Source organism: Mus caroli, chromosome 5, assembly GCF_900094665.2.
Source record: "Mus caroli chromosome 5, CAROLI_EIJ_v1.1, whole genome shotgun sequence".
Taxonomy (NCBI): Eukaryota; Metazoa; Chordata; class Mammalia; order Rodentia; family Muridae; genus Mus; species Mus caroli.
The window spans coordinates 67,999,856-68,010,965 of record NC_034574.1 but is presented as its reverse complement, the minus strand read 5'-3'; the positions used below and the strand labels follow the sequence as shown (position 1 = coordinate 68,010,965).

General features: G+C 49.7%; 1 protein-coding gene across 1 annotated transcript; it reads right to left on the bottom strand.

The window, feature by feature from the left end:
- Positions 1-1,605: 1,605 nt before the first annotated feature.
- On the bottom strand, positions 1,606-3,936 carry Gsx2 (GS homeobox 2). The gene is made up of 2 exons (XM_021163814.1): positions 3,206-3,936; positions 1,606-2,556 (listed from the first exon to the last, which is right to left on the bottom strand). The coding sequence occupies exons 1-2, from the start codon at positions 3,780-3,782 to the stop codon at positions 2,216-2,218; spliced, it is 918 nt and encodes a 305-aa protein (XP_021019473.1). The 5' UTR covers positions 3,783-3,936; the 3' UTR covers positions 1,606-2,215.
- Between the last annotated feature and the right edge of the window lie 7,174 nt (positions 3,937-11,110).

The following is an 11,110-nucleotide window of genomic DNA, read 5'->3' as shown; positions in this document are numbered from 1 at the left end:
CCTCTAGCCATTGCTGCTGTTTCTTAGGAAAATGAGAGACTGATTTTTTAGGAAATAGGAAATGTAGCAAGCTGGGTCATCTCCCAGCCAATAGGACACCCCCCCTCCCAACCCCTACCTCCTTCCCCTGGTGTGAGAGTCACAGAGATCCAGGCAGGAGCATGAGTTGACTTGGAACAACAGTACAAAAGCAGGAACAACCCTCTATACAAAGTGGCTCACAGGTCCCCTTAGGCCAGGACACTGTGGCCCTTCCTCTTGCCTGCCTTGGTGCCCTAAAGGGGTTTGAAAATGAATCTTGTTCCTGAGGTTCTGAACTCTCTCTCTCTCTCTCTCTCTCTCTCTCTCTCTCTCTCTCTCTCTCTCTGTGTGTGTGTGTGTGTGTGTGTGTGTGTGTGTGTGTCTGTCTATAGGTCTCGAAGTGGGGAAGTTCCTGACACAGAAAATGTGCCAATCATAAACACCGCTGTCATGTCCTTCCCTTTCTCCGTTGCTGGGGAGGACTGGACTAAAACATCAGACCTAAAAATCCCTTTAGGGGAAAGGGGAATGGAGGGGATGTTAAACACTATTTGTGGCTTGAGCCTATTGGGTGACATCTTTATATAAATAGACAGAAATCCCACCAGTGTGCATTGTTGGCACTCAGAAACCACTCTTCCTCTTTCCTTCTAGCCCACGGACACAGATCCAGACTGAGGCACCTCTCCCAGGTGGCCTCGCCAAGAAAGGGCTATGGGCTAGCAGGTATGAACTCCTGGGCACAGAGGGGTTAAGTAGACCAACTTACAACAGCAGAAATAATAAACAAAGTCTGCTCCCAGAGGACAGTATTACTCTAAGATATCTTTTGGGTTGTTTTGGAAATAGGAAATTGTAAATATTTAGAAAAGCCACTTCTCCGTTCCTAGCTTCTTGTCATCTGGGCACTGAGGACATCCAGCTAACTCTGAAGTATAGAAGCCACCAAGCCAAGCACATTGGGGTTTCTCATCGTGTATAGAAGTCATTTGTAACTTTCCTCACCCTGACCTAAAAACTATTCCTAGACTGTGAATTGCTTCACAGGGTTCAGATTTTAGCACTGAGCAAGGTGAGATACCAGAAGGGAGGAGGACAAAGTACCAGGCAAAAAAATATTGGGCTTGGGGGCTAAGATCAAGTGCAAGTAAAAACTGGCTGTAGGCCTGGCATGTGCAGCAGAGGCAGGTGAATGCCTGAGAGTGGAAGGCAACCCTGGGCTACATAGTGTGAACCTGTTTCAAACAAATAAAATGCGAACATTGTGGATGTTGGATTTCCCCTCTACTACATATCAGGTTCCCTCAGTATTCTTCAGTGTTCCTCCTACAGTTAGTTCCCAGTTCTGCCAGATGGGCTGTCACCTGGTTTTTGAAAGGCTCACTAGCTGGTGGGTCACCTCAAATGAGGACTGAAGGTCTTTTTGGTAAGAAGTTTCTGTTACCCACAAAACCTTTAGTTCCAAGTTCCATCAGCTGAGTGACCCACATTAAGTTGCAGTCAGTATTTAACCCCTAAGTCCCTCCTCCATGACTGTCTCTAGATATGGTGTGTGTGTGTGTGGGGGCGATAAGGACAAGTACCACGAATTAAAAAATATTTATTTCGTTTCATTTATTTAAATAAATATAAATATGTATTTTATATAAAACTATTCACATACAAAGGGACTTCCAGAGACCTGGATTTAAAATTCTCCCCCATGAAAATTTTCAGAAAACAAGACCTACGACGGAGTTTAACTCTCTATATTAATGGCAACTTCAATGATTTCATTTTAAAACAACAACAAAAACAATAAAGAAACCCCTCTTCTCATCAGGTTCTGAAAAGACAGGGGGGGCAAATGACATGCGGCTTCAACCAACCCCTCCCCCCCATACAGTGTTAAACTTTAATCAACCCTGGTTTTTCCTGTTATATGAGACTGATTAAAATTCTAGATATTTACATTAAAAACAAAAAAAGCAAGCAAGCAAACAAACAAACAAAAAACAATCCGTAACTGAGTGGAATCCCAGATAAAGAGGAGCTAGCTTCAAAGTTGGGCCCAGCATTGAATTCCCCGGACTTTTCAGAGTTTCTTTTCCAGGTGAATGAGGGCAATGGACTAGAACTTTGGTCCCTGTGCTGATGGGGGGGAGGAGGAGGGCGGGGTACTGGGAGCAGGTAGCAGGAGAAGGAGCCTCTGCCTTTACAAGGGGGAAATCTCCTTGTCTTCGTTAGCCGAGGCGGGGGACAAGGAGTCCTCGTCCTCGGAGCGCGCATAGTGCGCCTGGCTACCCACGCACTTGCAGCTTGTGTGATTGTTCCTCGAAGCGCCTTTCCCCTCCTTCTTGTGCTTCACGCGACGGTTCTGAAACCAGATTTTCACTTGCTTCTCTGACAGGTTCAGGTATGTCGCGATCTCGATTCTCCGGAGTCGGGACAGGTACATATTGGATGAGAATTCTCGCTCCAGCTCCAGGAGCTGCGTGCTGGTAAACGCTGTCCTCATCCTTTTGCCGTTGGGTACTTGGCTGGTATCGGAGCCTCCTGTGGACCCAAAAGAGAGCAGAGAGATGATGAATCGCAGAAAGAAAAAAAAGTGACCCCACTCTACTTGACAACCCTTGGAAAGAACGCGGCTCCAGAACCCAGTCTAACCCAACACATCCATGTTTGTCCCTGGTCTGTCTGGGAGTGTAAGAAAGACAGACGTTCATGAGAATTAAGGCCTTTAATGTCCTGGATTTTAAGTTAAAGGACTCCAGTGGAATTTGCATCTACTGCCTTCTCCCCCTTGTCTGTCTTCCGTCTCGGCCCAGCAAAGCGAACCAGCTAGCAGCCTCAGCCAAAGGCACAGACAGCCTTTAACCAACCGGGAAGCTAAGATGCCACACTGAGCTTCAAACGCATCCACCCCAAGTCTCAGTCAGCTTAACCTCCTATTTCTCTGAAGTCCTGATCCAGGTCCCCAAAGCTCAGATAACACGCGACACTTGTGCACCTGTAGAGCTAAGTGCACAAGGCCTCGCCAAGAGGTTGACTCCTTAACTTCCACCTCCGTGGAATTTCCGGGGAAAGATCTCAACAGTTCCACAGAAGATCCCACATCCCTCCACACCCAGCCCCTGGACTCCCACCTCCTTCCCTGACGGCTCAAAGTTTGTTTCCCCGGAGGCGCGCAGGTACCCGGCCCTACCCATGGTGAGGCAGTGGAATCTCCGTGGGTCCGATACATTGTAGGTAGTGGCGGCGCAGACAGGTGCGTGGTGCTGCGGGNGTCCCAGAGCCGCCGCCGCCGCAGCTGCCGCCGCCGCCGCCGCGGCCGCCGCTGCAGCCGAGCCGGGCTGCTGGGGCTGGTGATGGTGATGATGATGCTGGGGTGGGTGGTGGTGATGGTGTGCGTGGCTCACCCGTGGGCAAAACTGCGCGTCCCCAGGAGCGGGAGAGAACTGGCTCTTGAGCAAAGGTAGAGCGCCGGTGCCTCCAGCCACCCCGCCGCCCGCCACTGCAGCCCCTGCGGTCCCCGTAGCTCCGCCACCGGCTCCTGCGGGCGGGCGAGAGGAGTGCAGGTGCGAGGTGACGCAAAGCGGGCACACGCAGAAAGCGCCGCTTTTGCGGGACGGACAGCCAGGCCCGGACACTGACATCACCAACGGGGACGGCATGCCCAGTGGGATGAAGAAATCCGGCCCTGGGTGCGATTCCGGCAGCGAGGGTGCTGGCCGCGAGGAGTCCTTAATGATTAGTGAGTCCACGTAGAAGGAGCGCGACATGTCGATGGATGGCTTGTCCTGCGGGCTGCTGCGTCCCCTCTTCTCCTTCTGCGATCTGAGCTCTGTCCGGAAAGCTGGGCTCACGCGGGCGGTCAAGTCCTTAGGGATGCTGAGGTGTCTGGGACTCGAACAAAGGGGTCCCTGGAGAGGGTTGGTCCTCACGTCCCCCGCCCGGAGCCCGGGCTCCAGGATTTTATAGCCCCCACCGCGGCACGTGATGCTGCGGAGTACCGCTCAGCTCAGACTCCTCGGCAGCTCCCCACCCTCGGGATAGGCTGCCCGAGTCACAACAGAAGCGGAGGGGTGGGGGTGGGGGTGGGGGGAGGCAGGGAAGAACTAGGGGGAGAGGGAGACTTCGCTAAGTGTAGGGTCTGTTAATTTTGCTAGGAATCGACCTCCTCTCCCTCCATCACTCTTTCGGCAGAAAATCTCAGCGATCCAGCTTCTGCCTACCTTCCTCCCTCGCTTGGGCCTCTGTCCAACGCTTCACAGTGACACACTGCAGAGAGCACCAGGTGGGGACCTCCGAGCCATTTAAATTGAGATAACCAATGCATTTAAGCTCCTAGGAGCCAGCCTTAGCTGGGGAATAAAGCTTGGGAGTTCTGCTCTGGACCTTGTATGTAGCCTTGGAGTGGAGGTCGGCCGGGTCTAAAGCTCACCACATTCATAACTGCCCTTGCTCCCCAGCTTTTAGATTTGGCCAAGGTCTGGCGGGTAACAACCCAGCTTAGAAACCAAGCACTCCAGGCTACATCAGTTCTCAAATGTCCTTGTATTCTCTTGAGGTCACTCAGACCACTAATCCTTCCTTGTGCATCTTTCTAACCAGCAGCTCTGCCTTCTGCAAAGAGTCAACCCTTTCTTATTTCAAGCAGTTACATAGTTTCCAAGCCCAACCTCCACTAAACTTCACCGGGAACTTTTTGGAGAGGACCAAATACCAGCTCTGCTAGAGACTGGGGTAGAAGCTGGAGGAGGCCTTTGGTCTAAGTGATCTCCTGCTAACACCACCCCACCCTTCTCAATACTGATGCTTATTGCATCTTTGTGTCCTAAAGTAAAAGAAGGGGCTACAGCTAGTGGCGGAATCCTGCCTGTATCTAAGGAGTGGTTTAGTAGCAGACCTCCATTTGGTGGCTCAGAAAGACTTGTGCACCTACCTGCTAGGTGGCTGCCATCTAGATGTCTTTGGAGGGAAAGTCAAGGCAACAGAGGTGACAGCAATTTCTCCCCTGTCCTTTTACCAAAATGGCTAACTTCAAGTGTGAGTTCACAATAGTGACAGTTAACTTGAAGATCAAGGGCAGGGAACAGCAGTTGGAGGCTCAGGGTTCTGTCTCTGTCCTGTCTTTCTCTTCCCCTTTCCATCTCTGTGACCACCCCTCTCTTGCCTGCTGGAAGTGTATAATTGGGTTGTAGGGATGCCCCACTCTAGGGAGCCCAGGATTTATGGATGGCAATTAAAGTTTTATGAATTGCAGCTGAGGCTGGTTATTGAGCTATTTGAATGTGATTAGAATTCAATTAGAAAGTGGTTAGTGGACGGTGGGTCTCCTGAGTGTAAACAGACAGCTATTTCAGAAATGTGCTAATCCAACATCTTGTGACAACAATTAAGGAGTCTCGGGGCTGAGCACGGGGTCCCCGCTCACTTGTAACTACTTCTGCACTGCAAGGTTTGCCTAGACAGCCTCCAAAGCTCCTCCTTTTCATCCAGCCCACATAGGCCAGCCCAGCTCTGGCCAACCTACTCTCTCCTTCCACTGGAGAAGAGCAAGCAGCTCCTGTATTCTTTACAAGTCTTTTCTAACACTGGGAAAAGGATACTGGAGCTCAAAAAACGGAGATAGGCTTGTGGCAGGTTATTATTTATGTTGAAAGATTTACTTAAGTGAGGAGGGTTGTGCCTGTCTGTATGCAAGGATGTGCACACATTTGTGCCTGGTGTCCTCAGAGGCCATAGGCCATCAGATCCCCCTAGAACTTGGTTGTGAGTCATCATATGTGTACTGGGAGCCAAACCCAGGTCTTCTTCCAGAGAGCAACAAGTGTCCTTAGTTGAGCTATTTCTCCCACCAGCCAGTCACGGGATATGTGTTTAAGGCCTATATTGCACAATGGCTTCAATAGGATGATGCCCAGAGAAACCAGCCTTTTACTCTTTCTTTCTCTGGGTAGGTAGGTTATCTACAGTCCTGGGGGACTTGCAAGACAGTATTCTCTGTGACTTCTAGTGTGCTTCCAAGAATTGCTCTGTTAATGTTTTGGAAATGGCTCTCCTGTACAAACCCATTCATATTAGAGTCAGACAGCTTACATGTTATTTGGTTTATGTTGGACTGTGGATGCGTTCAACGTCCACAGTCAAGGGATCTTGAGAGGAAGGGGGGGCTGGGAGGGAAGGGGGTGCTGATGGCTGCCTTCAGGGGGATGCTTCAGGCTAGGTCTGACTGAGGCTGAAGGCTGAACTGTGTCTGAGAGATTTGTTCACTAAAGTCCCTCACTGATTGCTTAGACCCACCAAGAACAAATATTTGCGGGGAGGTGTATCTCCTCCTGTCACCTCTGTTCTTTCTTTCTTTTCCTCAGTCCTCTACATCTGTCTTCTCCCTCCCTTTCTTTCCAGAAAAGTCAGCTCCACTCGCTGCCTCCTACCATCACCCCAAGCCAGCCTACCCTCCACAGCCTGGGCAGAGTTGCAACCTTTGCTCCTGAAGCAGCGCTGCAAACTGCTCTGAGCAGAAGAGGACCCCGTGCTGGGCTTCCTCCTGAGCAGGCCCGTAGACTGGCAAGACCTGTCCACTGCACTTGCCCCAGCGCACAATTTTATTTCTCAGTGATTCTGTCTGATAAAATTTCATCGTCCATTAAGTATGCCCTAAAATGAGGGCTCTTATGAGCCTGTAATGAGCTCTAATTGCCAGGACTCGGGGAGCCACGTGGAAGGATTTATTCGGCATTAAGCACTCTGGTACAGAGTACAGGCTGTTACCTTAGCCATTACTTTCATAATTCAAGGAGAAAATTAGTTCTTTTAAGGGGAGGGGAAACCCTTTGCTTCCTTCTTTTTTTGCTGAGGATGGTAGGGGCCAGCATTGTCTCCCTTGAGTAGGAGGCAGTGTTACAAAGGCAAAGGTAACAAAATTGCTTTTCCCTGTTCCAAGACAGAGCATCTTCATCCTGCCTTCCAGTTAGGGAAAAAAAAAAAAAAATCAAAGCAGCTGTAAAAAGAACAACAGTGCCTTCCTGCCACTGGGCTCTGAGGTTGGGTTCCTTCCAGCTCAGCCTTAAGACTTGAACACTTGGATTCTAGTTTTCAAATGGTTTGATAGTAACACCCCACCCCCTGCCTGCCCCAGTGCCTGTGATGGAACCTGACACAAACCTCACACTCCCCTCTCAATCTTCTTTCTTTTCCAACTTCCTTTCACGGGCAAAGTGGCATGGCTTTTTCATCGGGCCCCAGTGCCCTGACCTGTTGATGTGCTTAGCCGTTGGGTTTTTATTTTCAGGCATAACTCCCACTTTGCGACCCCCTCTGTATCCCCTTCAAAGTACTCCCCCGTCCAATCCTCCGCCAACCCCCAACCCCTGGTTTAGCATTGGCCTCTATAGTTCTCCAGTTACCAACTGAAGCTGCAAGCAGATCTGGGCAGCCGGGAGTCGGCGGCTGGGTTGCCTCGGATTTATTTGCTCCTGTTACATTGATTTCATATTAGTTTCCAAAGCGATGAATGATCTCAAAGCTGGGTTTTGTTAGCCGAACACAAACAGGAGACAGGACTTACTTGCCCCCAGCTCCGTTTAATGAGGTCATTATCAAAGCGTGAACAAGTCTATGAATGTTTTATTGAAAGCGCATCGTTAACTTGTATCCATCCTTTTCTCTGAGTGGCATTGTGGTATTGCTGTCTGTGGCACATCTTACCCGATATAGCCCGAGATTTCCCCATTCTCTGTAACCAGGCAACCCTTTCTGAATACCCAAAAATTGAAAAGAACCGCTTAGTCTTCAAGAAAGTCCTCAATAATAGTGGAAAAGAACAAAGATCCAGGAGACAACAAAATGCCACAGGGGTGACTTTTCATGAGCAATTATCTCTCATTAATCAGAAGAACAGCTGCAATATTAATTTTCTCTCTTTTCACAGTCCTCAACATTTGAATAATCATAAATTTTGATTTTATGAAGGAGTCGAGTTTTCAGGGGCTGGAGGAAAGCAGCTACCTAGGTGAAGACAAGGAAAAAAAATGCTCTCAGTTTATTTTGTTATTGTTGCTGTTGCGGGTAAAGCTGTCAGCAAAGCAAAATTAAAAAAATAAAAAAATACAAAACAAGAAAAATGCCAACCCCGACCCCCCCCCCATCTACTCCTAGACTGCTACTGAGAATCAGGACCCACTCTCCTCCACACCCCCTCCCTGCCAGCCCCCCTTCCCTCCCCCTGCCCAGTCCCTTTCCCTAGTTTTGCTCTGTGCAGGATGGAGGGAAATGTCGCCCGGCGTCTGGCGTGGGAGTTTCAGCTGGGTTTTGGCCCGTTTAACTTGCAAACGTGAAACCAAGCGTTGTCGATCTGACCAAAGAGACACTCTTTGGGCGTAACTTGTATTGAGGCCATCAAAAGCCCTCCAGCGTCCGATGAACTGAGACAGCCATTCAGCAGAAATGGGGCGCCCTCGCTTTCCATTCAGGCTCTGGAGTGGCGATTGTTCCCAGGATGTGGAGCCAGAGTGGAAAACGTGGGTCCCCAGATAAGGCTGTAACCTGCAAGCGAGTTAGTAAGGAGGAAAAGAATCTCATTAAAGGCAAGGGTGCAATTAGCAAATGCCTTCTCTCTCCCCTCCCCACCTTGAAAGCAGTGGTCCCGGTCCCCACATTCCTGCACTGGCTGAGCGAGGGGCTACTGAAAGGCCTTAGTGATGTTGCTTTTAATGTAAATCGGGACGTGGCCCAATCCAGAGAGGTAACAGGTTGCAGACCCTGTGCCGAGGCAGTAGCCAAAGTGCTTTTGCTTCTGCCTGGTGTTTATTCAGAGTAGATGGGCCTTTGAGAGACCTGAATTCCCCTTTGTGCTCCACACAGTTGCAGGAGTTCAATCGAGCCCTCTCTGAGAAAGGGAGGGGGTGTCTTCTGAGAAAAGAGTCAGCGGTTTGGCTCAGAATTTCAGGAAAAGCTGCCTGTCTGTCTCCTCCGGGCCTTCTGGCCCTAGGAACAGAATTTTGAAGGCAGCAAATACACCCCCCCACGCCGCCCCCACTTCACCTTAACTAAGATTTGCCCACCTTCAAATTCTAAGCAGGCATCCCTCTCCCACTCCCAAAGCGCTCCTCTGTCACTGGCATGAATTTATTGAGTGCCTACTCTGTGACCAGCGTGTGCGAGGCACCACGGGGAGCCCGAGGAAAAGGCCGAGACAGTATCCAATAGAATATTGTTTCGTTCTAGTAACAAAGGCCTGAGGTGGGGACAATTATCCGGATAATTGAAGCAAATGCCCCACCTCCCTCCCTCCCGCTCCAGGGCTTCTGGCACTTCTCAGCCTGGCTTCTCTTTACAGCAAAGGCGCCTTCGCAAAGACCGGGAGGGGAGGTAGGGGGGGGGGGCAGGCAAGGCAGGGGGCAGTTTTTCACCGAACACCAATTCCCTACTCCCTCCAGCCCAAGTTCGCTGCTGCAAGCATTGGACTGATACAGCTGCGGAATTATGGGGATCAAAACACTTTTCTTTCTGCCCTTCCTCCTCCTTCTCTCCCCCACTTTCATTTTTTTCTTTTCTTTCCAGGATGCCAGATGAGGAGTCTAAGCCCTTGGACCCTGCAGGTTTATTTTTCATTTTAACCCAATGGAGAGTGGACCTTTGTACTTGAGAAACTCTTCAGCCTTTCTCATTGTTTTTTGTTTGTTTGGTTTTGTTTTGTTTTGTTTTCAAGCTTGGTCATCTACCAAAAACACCTAGAGAGCTTTTATAAAAACATCCAAAGTAACCCAGTTTTGCTGGGCGTGGTAGCGCTCACTCGCCTTTAAGGCCTATGAGTGTCTGTGAGTTCCAGGTCAGCCTGATCTACACAGTGAAACCCTGTCCCAGAAAACAAACAAACAAAAACCCCACCAAGATCCTACAGATTTTTCATGACAGGCAGCCTGAGCAAGTACTGAGAAAGGCCTACTCCTTCCTCCTCCCATCCTGGAACCAGAAGTGATTGACTTAACACTGCCCCACCCACCCAACCTCATTCAACTCTTTGATAAATGGAAAAGTACAGTGGTGGAGTACTTGTCTGATGGGCAAAGGGGGCTATGCTTGGTTCTCAGCATTGTTTCCCCACCCCCAAATGTGTGTATTGAGCACCTACTATATGCCAGGCTCAGCTGAGAATTCAGTAGCACACAAGGCCAGCCCCTTGGGAATGCCCAATACATTATTAAATGGATCAACAAATCAACTTAGAGCTGGTAGGTTACGGAAGGCCATGAGAGTGTGAAAGAAAGCTCTGGGTGTTGGCAAAAATCGATGCCTGGAGTGACATTTAAAATGAGATCTGCCAGGACCCTGAGGAATAAGTTTCAGACCATCAAAGAACTCAGGGACAGGACACACAGAGCCCTGAAGAGGCTCTCTCTCTCTCTCTCTCTCTCTCTCTCTCTCTCTCTCTCTCTTTGAGTTGAGAGAGCTGAAATGAAGCCAGAGACACTGAAAGAAGAAATTCAGTTTTTATATATGTGAAGTAAGAAAAATAAAAGCCATCATCCTTGACGGTTTGTGAGGAATTAAGGACTGCTCGCCCGCCTTGCCTAAAGTCTGATTATTATTATTGTTGTTGTTGCTCAGCTTCTGCAGCTGTCCTCAGAGCAGACCCATCAGAGGCTCTGGGTGTGGCTTCAGCTCAGGGCTAAGTTCTCCCAGACTTGTCCTCCTTAGGCTTCAAGGCTTTTGCACCCACCCTGGAGAGCCCCTCTCCCTGGCTCCTTCAACCTTCCGTTTCTGGGCAGCAGCCTCATGGACCTGAGGTGTGCCAGGGATACCACACCACATCCCACTCCCTACCTAGTCCAAAGTCCCATTCCTGCCTTCCCTACTTGGGGCTGTATCCCAAACTTTGAAACTTTCCCCCAAGTAAACAGCTGTATGCTCACCCACGTATGAAGGAGGGCTCCATTTGAGGGTATAATGGTCCTCACAAGACCACCTTCTTCAAGAGTGTTCTGTGTCAGGGAGACAAAGTAGCCTTGCCCACATAACACATTTAATCCCAGCAGCCCTCCTAGAAAAAGGTGCCATCACCTCAGCTGTTTGTGGAGCAGAGCCCCTGCCTATGCAAGGTCAA